Genomic DNA, 13,989 nt, shown 5'->3' on the forward strand with positions numbered 1-13,989 from the left:
GCCAATACAGTGTGCCTATTTCCCAGCACATCCTCATGCGTGCAACTGTACCACAGTACTAACACTTTTTCCTCTGGGTGATGTATAAGAGTCTGGGGAGCCAACCATTGTTTCAGCCTTTAAAGAAACTGCTCCTAAATCAGTAAATGTGGTCAGGACATGCTAATCAGAGTTAATGCCATGGATAGTTTGTGCACTATCAGAATAAAACATTCAGCATATCGCATGACTGAAGAAACGAGACACTGCTGACAGCTCACTCACTACTAGCATGTTAAAAAATCTCATGACCAATTGCTTTTTTTTTTGTACAACACAAAGCCCCTCAATGCACAATATCACATTGCTCTTTGCACTGAAACTCTCTAATACAGTAGACTTTCGTTAACTTGGCGGCTCCGTTTAAATAGATATTTCGAGTAATTCGATCCCGATCGAAGGTCCCGGCCAATACCCATGCATTTCTATGGCTGGAAAGTTTTGCTATTTTGATCCTGCAATTGTAATTTGCCAGATAACTTCAATTTGACCAGTCGGCATGAGCACACCTGACTACTATGGAACATTTCGTTTTTGAAAAGAAAATTTGATTAAAAATTGCCTTCGCGGTGCAATCAAATACAAAACCAAAAGTATGTTCACAGCGTTCGTATGCTTTGCTGCATAATGTGCTTGTACTGTGATAAAACTGATTTCAAAAACGTGTGGCGAAGCTTACTTTGGGAAACCAGCAGCCATTGTGCAGCACATAATAGACCTCTGACTATTTTTCTTTCTAAAATGTCAGATACACATTAGATTTATACTTTCTTTAGGAGCTTTGTAATGTAATTTTTACGTTAGTTTTCTACTTTAGGCTCATAAAATATGGGCGCACATTTTACTTGGGGGCGTATTAGAAACGGGCAGATACTTTCAAATTATTCAGCTGTGTGTTTTACTGTTTTCATTGGAACAGCAAATATGTGGACACTTCAAGCAAATTATTGCCGTCGGCATCAGTGTGAGGTTCCTTATATATTTAGGTATATGTATGTTATATGCCATGCCATCTTATATGCGGTATATGTGGGTTATGTTGCCACACCATTAAATCACTAAAGTTGCTCATACCAGGTCTCGCATTCTTGACCAAATTATTCCTCAGAATTTTGTGAATGGCAGCCCACAAACCTCATGAAGCAAAACATCGATAGTGTATGCCTTTTGTCTGAAATCTTCTCACACGGTAAACATTAAAAGTGCAAGACAGTAACAGAGCTGAAACCTGAAAACAATGCAATTTTATTGGCACGGCTTAGCACTTCCTCCGGATTTTGGCTCACAAAGGACCTTTGAAACATAGCTGATGCGGAAAAGTGCTTGTAAGGCCACTAAGAAAAATGTTGGCTTTAATTAATAAACAAATATGAAATTGTCCAACGGCAGGATTCAAGCACAGGACCCCTAGCACAACAGCTCGTTTTTACTTAATCGATTTTCGTTTTATTAAATTAATAATGCCACTACAGCACAAGTCTTACACTTCGTGTAATATTCCAGTATGTTGCTGTTGGATTCATTGTTTTGCACTGGTGGCGAAACTACAATATTTTTTTTCTGCAACTTGTTCTTTTTCCACCTACCGAATAATTTCATTTGAACAAATTTGTTGGTCCCCTCAGAGTCAAAATAACAGAGGTCGGCTGTTGTGCCTAAATGTAGTGCAATTAGAAAATTCTCTGGGATGACTTGGAACCAGCTAGCACAAGATAGGGGTAATTAAAGATCGCTGGCAGAGGCCCTCGTCCAGCAGTGGACATGGAAATAGGTTGATGACGTAGTGCTTTGAAAAGCAGCTGATTACCCGGCAGCACAGGTGTATTTTTGCAGGCGAGACTGTATGTGTGTGTGCAACGATTAGTGGATGGGACACATGGGTCACTTTTTTGTTGGGATAGCAATTATAAGCATGCTCAAGGTGCTACTGTTGTCCTGCTGTTTCGTTGACAGCGCATGCGCAGTGAATTTCACTGGGCAATTTCACTGGGTGCTGACTGTCGCCGGCGGTTTTCCCGTCAGTCTCTTCTCATGCACCATTGAGGTGCGATGCCTGGTATGCAATTGGTGGCACTTCTCATTACGGCAGTGTTGTGGAATGCCCGCTTGTGGCCAGGATGCTGTTCCTTCTGTCCAGCAGGAGTTGCCTTGCATGCTGCATCGTGCCGACATGTCGCACAGGTGTAGAGTTTGAACACCCTTCGAGGAGCTCATGTGCAAGGCTGAATCTTGCTATCGCTCATAGTAAAATATTCTTGCGCGCACAGTTGACAAGGACACAGTGAAGGGGACACACGAGCTCACACGAGTGAAGGGGACACACGAGCTCACGGCAGCTATCGCTGCCAAAGCTTCAGCCTTCCAACCATACTGCAAAATCATTCTTAATTTGAAATAACTCAAATAATGAAATACAAATGTTTGCACACACAGTATAGCCGTTGACTGGTATTGGGGCCATTCACAAGAATGCGATTGGCAGTAGTATAGAGCCCATAACTTTGCACCGTCAGACCCTTTGATTATTGAACTCTACCTGCCTGGGCCACTCAAGGGGTCGGCCTTTCTGTGAACCTCTTTCACCTGTTAGTTGAGCTCATTGCATTTAAAGCCCAAAATCAGGAGGAAATAAAGTTATCTTATTGTTAAAGCTCATAATTGCATAACGTGAGTTAACCTTGTTAAGCTGATGAGCAAAACGAGAACAAGGTAAAAGTACGAGCCAACATTTTAACAAGTGAACTTGTCTTTGACTTGTCAACTTGACTTTTCTTTTTCGTGAAAAAGGTAAGTCCACTTGTCGAAACGTTGGCTCTCGCTTTTACCTTGTTCTCATTTTGCTCATTGTCTTTAATTTCCATCTCCTCCCTTCCCCGTGTTTCCCCTTTTTAGGCTGGTATCCTGAAATTCTTTTTTATTATGTTCGTGCAAAGAGCAGTGCTGGATTTCAATTGTAGTGAGACTTGGATTGCATGCAGTAGTGAATCAGCTAGCTGTGAGCTTGTTGGTTTAAGTGGAACTGTTTAATTTGATTTTGACTCACTTGCAAATTGGCTTTGTGTCTGGCCTGCAGAAAGACTTTTCACTGCACCTCCACGTCAGGTGCCATTCTTATTCTACTGCTTTGGCATCATATTTGGCAGTTGTTGGGCAAGGCAGAAAACACAAGTTTGTGAAAGCAAGATGTCCTGGAACCGTGCCTATTATTTTTATTTAATGTAATATTTGTGTACAAAACTAGTTTTGTTCATGTTAGAGCATCATTATTGAATACTGGCGTGCTGCATTGGTGCCAAAATGCATACAATGCCTGACAAGAGCTCATATGCCTTCATCTGCTTGTAATGTCCTCATAATTGTGGCTATTGCTATTTCACAGTTCGAACAAAAAAAATGACACAAGGACATACTTTACATTTTGTTTCATGTTAACAATGATAGCATCACTTGTACACTAGTTCGCTGCCACTATGAATGACATCACCTCAAGGAACATATTCAAAAGGCAAAATTTATCAATCCATGTAAACTTACCGGCACGCCAAGAAAAGCTCACATGAAGTCACACAAGCTTCCAGTAGTCGGTCATCACAAGAAAGTTTTTGCTGACTATACAAAGATTAGAAAATTGCCTGAATACTTTGAGAAAAAGATATCAAAAAGAGGGAGAGATTTTGATGGGATACTGTGTCCTCCTTTTTGTTTTCATTATTTTTTTTTATTGGTTCTTCTCAACTGACATGTGCTTGTCCTGAAGATGTGGAATTAGCAAACAGTTAAATAAGTCAGTGATGATGACCATGATAAGACTGGCCACTTGAAACCGGCATAACGTTCTTGCCAACACTCTGCTGCAGAAAGCGCAAGTTGCGGGAGCAGAAGCTGAAGGAGAAGAAGCGTCAGAAGCTGTCCGCCAGGCATCAACAGAGCGACTTTGGCCACCTCAAAGGTAGGGGCCGTGGTTATCAATGAGCAGTGTTATTGCGGCAATGAGCTCACTAATCCTTGTTAAAGGGACACTAAAGAAAAATATTAAGCCAAGTTATATCATCATATCATTCGTCTAGAAGTCTATCGTCATTTTCTGTATGCCAATATATGACTTTGCTGCATAGAAAATTGGCACCTAAGGTCCCTCTGCTGCTTCCTAGTTTGGATTACTCATGCCAAAAAGGACCAATTGACGTAATGCTACATCCCTCTCTGCTGCTCTCTGAATCAGCCAGCGCTGACATCACATGAAAGCTATACCATATTCTAAGATAGGTGGCTCCACCCCCATTTTCTATTTTCAACTTTTTCTTACTTATGAAAGGTGAGTTCTTGCTATGAATGACAAATTTGTCATTTCTGAAGCTTATCTTTCAACCTTGCTCAAGCAAATATTTTCCTTGATGTCCTTCACCCTTGAAAGCCCAAACTCCATTCTACATAAAGGAACATTGGTAAAAGCGTGATCACTTTTATTTCTGAACATTTCTGAACCATGAAATGTTGTTTGAGTTATAAATTAATGAGTATAGTAATGAATTAATGTGTAACTGGTTTCCTGAGCAATCCACAGTTGAAACATCACTGTAGCTTGTCATAAACACTACCATAGCTTTCGCATAAAGTTTCCCATCAAACCAGCATTTCGAGGTATCAACCTCAGCATATCAGATACGAAACTTTGGCGCCTTTGTGGCGCCGAACATGAAGCACTTAACCAACTTGTTTGTTTGTGCACGTGGTTACATCCTCTGTGTATTCTCGAGTGCAACCTTTCAAATAATAAAAGGACACCCGCTTGATTTGTAAGTTCGTGCACAACAAGAAATTGACTGGTTGCACAGATTAATGAAGTGCTTTTCTTTTTTTGTGTAGACAATGCTTCCATATAAAACAGTATGGTAATATTTTTGTAATTATGATTTTATGAAACCAGAAAAAAGTTGTAAGAATTATTCAAATGCCGACTTATTCGGTGCTAAAAATATATGCATAATGAGCCTGAACTGCAGTTTTTGTGATCGCCTGTTAATGATAAGCTGCTCATAGCCTGCTAGAAGAACGTTGTGGTAGAGTGCAATGTTTATTTAGGCGCAAATAAACATACACGGGTAAATTCCAGTCTGCGCAAGCCTTGTAGCCGGAGTGTGTGTGACTGGGCAGTCTCGGCTCAGAAACACCTAATGTGTGTGACATGATCCCCAAGTAAAAAGAAAAGAAAAAAAAAACACAAGAACTGTGACAATTAGTTCCTGAGAATTTACAGAAGCACAAGAACTTCAGTGAAATATTGAGGCCCTCACGACGCTCTTTGCAGTGCAGTAACGCACCGTGGCGGCTCTGTGGCTATGGCGTGATGCTGCTAAGCACGAGGTCCTGGGTTCAATTCCAAGCTGTTGGAGCAATCTATTTCACAAATATTTATTTTTTGAATGCCTCAAGTGTCCCATCAAAGGGACACTACATGAGCACACTTCTCAACTTCTATGCTTTCATCATGAAATGCTAGATATTTTTAAGCTTCTTAACAGTTGTTGTAACGACATCTTTAATCTCAAGTTTGTTTTGCTTTTGCTCCACTTAAGGAAAGAAACAGGTCTGAAATAATACAAATATCCACTTCTGACTAACTAATTTTACTGCTTTTATGTACTAGTGAACACCTGTTCGATGGCAGTGATGTTTACGACAAAATAGATAAGTGCACTTCTTTAATAGCAGTTTTGAAGCACGGGAAACTATAAATGAATGCTGTTTTATTTTCCTATTGCTCACTCCTGTGTGCAGATGCCATGCGGAAGTGGGCGACAAACAGGGCGGCCCCTTCTATATTTCCTCTTGCTCCATATCCCCCCTCTCCTCCAAAGAAAAAAAAGAGAAACTGGAGCTGCCCTGTCTATATGGACTAGTCCTTGCTTTGGGTGCACATTAAAGAGGCAATTAAGGGAAAGATCATTTGAGCTGTATTAGTAAGTTATCCTTCAGCAGGAGTTTGTTTACCTAGGTGAATTACTCACAGGGAACTCAGATCATGAGAAGGAATAAAAATGGATTGGAGTGCATACGGCAGACATTGCCAGCTCCTGACTGGGAGCTTACCGTTATCATTGAATAAAAAGGTGTACAATCAGTGCATTTTACCGGTGCTAACATATGGGGCAGAAACTTGGTGGCTGACAAAGAAGCTTCAGAAACCTTAAGGACTTTGAAAATAGTGATGGAACGGAGAATGCTAGGCATAACGCTAAGAGACAGAAAGAGAGCGGTATTGATCAGGAGAGCAAATGGGGATAGCCAATATTCTAATCGACACAAGAGAAAAAAATGGAGCTTGGCAAGACATGTAATGCGCAGGTTAGATAACAAGTGGACCACTAGGGTTGCAGAATGGGTGCCAAAAGAAGGGAAGCACAGTCGAGGATGGCAGAAGGCTAGGTGGGGCGATGAAATTAGGATATTTGCAGGCGCTAGTTGGAATCGGTTGGCACAGGACTGGGGTAATTTGAGATCGCAGCTAGAGGCGTTCGCCTTGCACTGGACATAAAATAAGCTGATGATGATGATGATGAAGAAGCTATCCTTCAACAATGCAGTCGACTCCCATTAATTCGACTCTTGTGGGACTGCATGCTTTGGTCAAGTTAACAAAGAGGTCGAGTTAAGAAACAACAACAAAATTAATGAATTCAAACCTTTTTTATTGCTTGAAATAGCCTGTAATGTATTTTTGTTTTTTGCTCTTGAAACACAAATCAATCAACATGAAGCAAAGAAAGAGCCAGCAAGGTTAAAAGCTGCTTCAGCATGACGCAACATGAAACAAGCAGGAAGAAATGGCTTCAAGGGCAGAAAGTTTCACATCAGCTACTAAAAGAAAGAATAAATTTATAAGACAACTTCACACCTAGGAAAGCAGTCGCACTGTCTGCTGAATTTCTTGTGTCTTCAAGCTTTTAGTAATCACTGGGCACATGTGAAGGCACCGGTGGGAGTTGAATTAACCAAAGCGGCATGCTTTCAAGTTTAGATACAGTATGAATTTTGACAGTTCTGCTTGTACTTAGCTTTATCACTAAATATGGGTTACATTGCATTCTAAAAAAGCCAAAGACTGATCTTAACCCTCTCAGACACTATGTACACAATTGTGTACATTGCAAACTCATACATTTTCCACGGAGCATAGTACAGATGTTACAGTTTCGTAGTTTCGGGCAAATTCTCCACTCTTCATCTTTGAACTGTTGAGTTTACTGTGCCATACAGCGAATACTGATAAAACTAATGTGCAAAATATTTAGCCTGGTAGCAATTGGTTTCGTGTTGGTAGATAAGCTATCTTTCTATGTTCATTCTGAATTTTCGACACTGTCTACGGCTTCCAAATAATTACCAGCTATGATGTTCACGAGTGTCTCAAGATCAAACTACAGCATCCGATTAAGTTACAGCCTCCGCAGTGCCAGAATTTGTGCATGGTCACAAACGTGTAGAAAGCGTGATGGTGGAGCATTTGGAGAGCAGTGCACAGCAAGGCTTGACTCGCTCGTACAGTTCTGCATAGTTTGTTATGCTGCCATCCTCATCATTTTATGAGAAGGAACTTGACAATGCGAGTAAGCAATGTGTGTCAAGCTCTTTGAGAAAATGCATAGAGAAACATCTCGGAGGTTGACTCCGAGACCCAGACCCAGATGAGAATGGTGACATTGCGGAAGTTGAGCTTGTTAGTTTTGCTTGCATTGAAGGCACAGAAGAAGAGAATGCACCTTATGTAGAATTTATAGGTTTGTCTGGTACTGTGGAAAATGGTGAAAGAAGCTTTATATGAAAAACGCCTTTTTTCTGTTACATGAATGAAAGCGAAGCAATGTGAAAGTGAAACATCGAGTATTCAATATGGCCCTGGGCCTTCATAGAAGTGTGTGTTTTAGTTAACATCATGGGAAGGACCACTGTAAGTGCTCAAGTGCACTTTCCAACTCTGCCCAGATCAAGTGGCCTTTGGCGAGGTGGTCCACCATCCACCGGACATCACGGCCCACGTCCGCAAGGCTGACAGCACCAAGCTGTCCAAGGTGAGCAGTTGTGCTTGGTTTGTAATGGGAAACGGACGGCGTGTACATGTCTTTAATGCAAACATTGTTGAAAGAAGGGTGTATGCTTACGACTGCCTCTTTCTCACTCATATGTTACAGTAAGATTGCAAATTCTGCTCTGTATCATTCAGTGGTATACTTGGAATGTTTCGTTACTATCTTTGTCTAGAAAACATTGAAAACCAAAAGCATTTGTGCCACTATAACGAGACAGAGGTGGCGTTTTAGTTTAAGTGAATGTCTCAGTAGCAGGTCAGCGCTGTTCTTGTTGGGCCTCTCCTTGCGGCCTTGCTTCATACGTACTTGCTCATATTTCCTGCATTAAAGGCACACGAACCTAATATAATATCAGCGTCTGCTTCTTTGTCCTGTCTCAACAGATAATTGTTGTGAAATGACATTATGTTAGGGCCTCCGTTTTACTACAAATCTAGTTTATCTAGGGCTTGCTTTGACTAAACAGTCAAAGTATGGCTTGGAATATCTGCAGGCCTCTCATCTGTCCTCTGACTAGACCTGCCTGTTGTGTGTTTTCCCTTTGTCATCGTTGTCACAAATCTTGTACCCCTTTTTTGCTCTATTCCCCTTCCATGATGCGAAGTAGCTGTCTAGAGAAATGTACCTCAGACCAATCTCTGGGCCTTTCATATCGTGAAGCTTTTCTCTACATCTCTCTCTCTTGTCATGCAGCCTGGCAAGAAAGAGCTGCTGCTCACCAAAATGCTGACCGGCGACACCAACGACAAACCAGACCTGACGGTCAAGCGCAAGGAGCTTTCAGCAGGAGACCGGAAGCGACTGGAGGTGGAACGCCAGAGGGCCGTCTTCCTTTACCGCAAGATGAAGGCTGAGGCAGCACTCAGGAGAGCCTCCGCAACATGACCGACACAACCGGTGCTCCAATAGAAGGGACTGTACAGATGCATTACTGCCTTGTGTGCTCAATGATTGCTCGTGCCCTTGGATGACAGTGCTACCTTTCATGGGAACTGCGCCATTTGCAGAACACTTGGTGCTCTATACTTCGAGTTGTTGAATAAATTGCTCTGGCCCTGCCATTTTCTAGTCTCCTGGCTAGCTCACTTGGCAGACTGACTCTGCTCGTGGAAAGCAGTGGTGCCAGATTCAGCCCCCTCGGTCGTAATGAATTTTTCTGCAACTGGTGAATCCTTCATCATACCTTTGTGGTGAAGCAGCGCACTGACATGGACACAGTGAAGACACACAAGAAAAGACGACACTCGCTGCTTGTGTGTCTTTCCTTGGGTGTCTTCACTGTGTCCGTGTCAGTGCGCTGCTTCACCAGCAAGGTATGATGATAAATCACCAACTAGCCCAACTTTCCACTTTGTGAATCCTTCCTTCAGACGAACCCATATCAGGTTTCCTCTGTGGCTTATTGCTACTTTCGGACAAATGACAACATTTTCTTCTCACGAAACTTTCTCCGCCCTACAAATTTCTGCCAAATTTATTTCCTTAAACGTGCAAAGGAAACAAACATAAAATACGAGATGCACTACTCAAGCATTTCATTGAGAAAAATGTGAAAAGAAAAGGACAAGGTAAAACTCCATACTAAGGTGTCTTGTACATTTCATCTGATACAGTTGAACCCCATTCATATGTTTTTCAAGGGACCGTGGAAAAAAATATGTAACAGTGAGGAAGGCCCCAAATTGCCACGGCAACATGACAAACAGCTCTGGATGGCTGCCAGTACAATTACTAGATGTCTCCTTGCTGTTGAGTGTTTATCACTGTATTTATCATAATCATCACCCAGCACCCAAAGTAAAACCCCGTAGTGGCTTGTATATCGCACATGTTACTTGAAATCAACTCGAGGCTCAAAATAATTCCAGATTTCTAAGCAAAAGGAACACTTGGAAAGACCTGTCCCCATTTTTCACTTTTCCACCACTGCGTAATGAGAAGCGTACTTGAACATGTGCCTCAACCTCTGTGATGGCAAAGGGTTTGACGTGAACCTGAGCCCTCTGCATGCCCCTTTTTCATTTGACAGCCATATGTTTGGAAGGAAGTTTAAGTTCCCAGCAGACCTACTTATGTAGAAGTGTCAACCCTCCCCTCCCGCCTTGGTGGCTTAGTGGCTGTTGTGTTGCGCTGTTAACCACGAGGTTGCAGGCATAAACCCTGGCTGCGGCAGCCGCATTTCGATGGAAACGAAATGCAAAAACCCCCATGTCCCATGGATCGGGGACGCATTAAAGATCCCCTGGTGGTCAGAATCAATTCAGAATCCTCCTCTAAAGGCGTGCCTCATAATCAAATCGTGGCTTTGGCACGTAAAACCCCAGAATTAAATTCAAGAAGTGTCATCCCTTGTGGAGCAAAAATATATATATTTTTTTACTGTATCTGAAAGAAAGCTCGAAATTTAAGTACTACTAATGACCCAGAGCCCTCCGTTATGGTGCCTCTAATAGCCCACATTTCTCTTCAAGATGTACAGCCTCATGAATTTTTCAATAAAACGCTTTATGATGAAAGAATTGGCAAAAACTATCATTTGAGATTCAACTCTGCTTTGAGGACATATTCACTCAGAATGTGTTGTAACTGCAGCATGGGACAGACTGTAGTGATGACTCTATTTGGCACTGCGGTAGCTAGAAGTGCTCCAATGACAGCTGTTCATCCAAGGTCTACTGTACAGCTCAGCCGTTACAGTGGAGAAATACAGACTTGCGTGTTGTACCCATGATTAGAAGAATGGGCTTTTGCAGTGGTTAGAAAACATTTTATACGCACAATAAAACAAACCATTGAATCAGTTTAGCCTGATGAAATAGCTTAAAGCTCAGTCTTCGTTTATTTGGTGCTAGTGGGTTGATTATTGGAATATTTATTTATTTATTTCAGTACTCTCAATGCCACGTGGCATATTAGAGAGGAGTGGAACTAGATACAATATGTGGAAACTAGTTTTGAAGGGCGATGGGACAGGATTGCTGAAAATGGAGGTGGGCGGGCAGTTCCAACTGCTTGCTGTCCTTGGAATGAATAAGCGTGCAGGTTTGTACACAAACTTGGGACGTGGACCTTGAAGTTGTGATCGGTGTGTGCCGAGATGTAATGGGGGGGAGCGGTGAGTAATGTATTCTTGAGGTGATGATTGGTGTGGTACGTTTTGTGGAATAGCACAAGTCGCGCTATTTTTCTTCGGGTCGCAAGGTCAGGAAGGTCCAGGTGAATTTTCATTGCAGTAACACTAGCGATGCAGGAGTAATTAGGAAGGATGAAACGGGCACCTTGGTTTTCGTTAGCTTCGAGAGATGAGGTGAGCAAGGCTGAGTAAGGAACGCAGATACAGTCGGCATATTCAAGTTTTGGCTTTATAAGTGTTTGGTAAAGTAGCAGATTTAAAGAAATAGGAGCTAAGGAAAAGTTTAGATGGAGAAAACCTAACCTGCAATTGGCATTGTTAGCCACGAAGTCAATGTGAGTTTGCCATGTCAAGGTGTTAGCTATATGAATGCCAAGGTATTTATATAAGCTAACAGCCTCTAAGATAGCATTATTAGCAAGTACAGGCAAGGGGCAGCAGCATTACTTCTACAACATACTCTCATTACTTCAATTTATATACATTTAATTTCATTAGCCATTGAATGCAATATGATATCAATGTCAAAGTTCTATTTTTGAATTTTCATGTCAGGACCCCAGCACTGTTGTATCACTGTTATGCAAGCATTTCCTCATTTTGGCATTACTGTGCCTTCATCAATGTACTTCAAGTTTGCCAAGTTCAATGCTCGGCTCCTTTAAATTGCAGTTTAGTCCATAGGCATTGAGTTCTCATTTTCCCATCGGGGGCAAGGGCCCGGCGAGCTTCTCCAACCTCCATCCCCCCATGAAGTAGTTGCCATTGCCAGTAATATTGCCAAACATTGGCCAGGAAGCAGTCCAGGAACACCCACCTTTTTACCTTCTGCACTTCCTGGTCACCCAGTGAGAAAGCCATCACTGAAGTGGGGTGCAGCATTCACTTTGGCCGCTCGCAGGACACACTTTGAGAAACTGGATTAGAGCACAACCACTGTGCAGGTACAAGTTCATTTGCGCCATCTACCATGGACTGCTGTTTCTAGACAACTTGCTTTTGAGCATGCACTGCCAGATGAGCTGGTTTCCACTACTCTCACTTCTTACTACGCAATTGGTTTTGAAACTTCCTTCGAGCATCTCCATACTGCATTGAATCTTTTCTAAAATCATGCAATCCTTCAGGCTGAAATTCTGTCACACAGTCGTCATCAGCCACATGTGTATTTTTTTTTTCTTTAGTGTGCCCAGTACTCGCCTCACAGGAACATCTGCAAATGAATGTTCCAAAGCCAAAGTCTTCAGTGCATGGAGGAGTGGGTGACTTAGCCTACCAATCAGACACCACTATCTCAGAAACAACTTACCTGTATCTCGAGACATTCTGTAGATTGCGCACCCGCGCTTCAAGATCAAGTGCAACAAAATTTTGGGCCGTGTAAGGAGTCCAGTTTCAGACAGCGTACATATGGAGCAGCCTCCGTGGGAAATTTCTCATTTGAAATACGAGCACATGCATCTCTCGAAAGGCTCGCAAAAGTAGATGTTTTCTACAACGAAACTCAAAAAAGAAAAGAAAAGATGCTGCCATTACGTCTCCCCTGAAGTGACGTACGACTCTGAAAGCGCGGCTCCTCGACATGACCTCAGGGATCACACGGTTTATAAACATCATGGAGGCGAATCCTGGCATCTGCAAACGAATGTATTTACACATTGTGCCTCTAGGTTCACAAGCTTTTTTTTTTTTTTCTCCGTATAGTCGACGCCCTTTGATTCGACCCTTGCGGCACCGCAAGATTTAGGTCAAATTAGGAAACAGCAACAAAATACACAAAACCAAATATTTTTCGAGATCGAGAAAGAGATACTGAAAAATTTCTTGACTGCGATGGAGAGCACTGTGTAATTGCCAGGTGACCCCATGCTGAATGAATGGAGCAGACTGATGAATACGGGGGCACGTCACAACATAAAACACAAAACAAGCGGCAACGAATGGCCTTACGGGTGGAAGGACTGCGAGTAACTGAAAACTAAAAATAAAGGAACTTCACGCCTTGGGAAGGAGTAGCGATGCCAGCTGAATTTTTTGAGTTTTCAAGCTTTTAGTAACCAGTGCATGCATGAAGAAGTGCCAGTAGGGATCAAATTAATATGACGTGGCATGCTTTTGCGTATGAACTGAGCTTTCTTTATATAGCATCCATAGAAATGCAGTCGAACCTTGATGTAACGAAAGCGCACATAACGAAATGAATATAAAAACTTTTTCACAAATATCAGTGTTAGCAAATGTAAGCCTATAACAAATATTGGTATAACGAAGGTATTTTTGTGTCAGATATAACTTCGTTATGATGAGGTACAACTGTATATGGTTTGTGGTTAGCAATTTTGAATTATGCATTCAATGAGCAAAAAGTTAAATGAACTGATGTCTAATTAATGGGAATTGACTGTATCTGCCTTCGCATAATAAAAGAAAAGTTTGTAGATCCCATGAGCTCTGGCAATTTAAACAGTGCTTTCTTGAGTGTTGCAAGGACTGCAGTTCTTTTTTGCCGACAGTTTGAAGCTATAAAGTGCAGGACGAAGTTCGACGTGTTTTCACCAAGAAAATGCATCTGTGTCAACACTGCACATCGACACCACCTACCTTTGCATTTCTGGGCAAACGGTTTACCGCACTCCCTAGTGCGCACTACTGCAACTAAAGACAGTTCCACTTCCTGTTCACAAGCCAGCTAGAGCTCATATTCCAAGCCACACTTCGAGCATATCAAAG

At 42.0% G+C, this 13,989-nt stretch overlaps 1 protein-coding gene across 2 annotated transcripts in view; it reads left to right on the forward strand.

Annotated features, from left to right (window-relative positions):
- Positions 1–9,187, forward strand: part of LOC135907752 (coiled-coil domain-containing protein 137) — a 38,504-nt gene extending 29,317 nt beyond the window's left edge. For both annotated transcript variants that reach the window (XM_065439479.2, XM_070523177.1), the window contains 3 exons: positions 3,897–3,988; positions 8,023–8,108; positions 8,820–9,187. In XM_065439479.2, coding sequence (XP_065295551.2) covers positions 3,897–3,988; positions 8,023–8,108; positions 8,820–9,011 — 370 coding nt within the window. In that variant the 3' untranslated portion in view covers positions 9,012–9,187. The remainder of the gene's footprint in view (positions 1–3,896; positions 3,989–8,022; positions 8,109–8,819) is intronic.
- Positions 9,188–13,989: the final 4,802 nt, after the last annotated feature.

This window comes from Dermacentor albipictus, chromosome 8 (assembly GCF_038994185.2).
Source record: "Dermacentor albipictus isolate Rhodes 1998 colony chromosome 8, USDA_Dalb.pri_finalv2, whole genome shotgun sequence".
NCBI lineage: Eukaryota > Metazoa > Arthropoda > Arachnida > Ixodida > Ixodidae > Dermacentor > Dermacentor albipictus.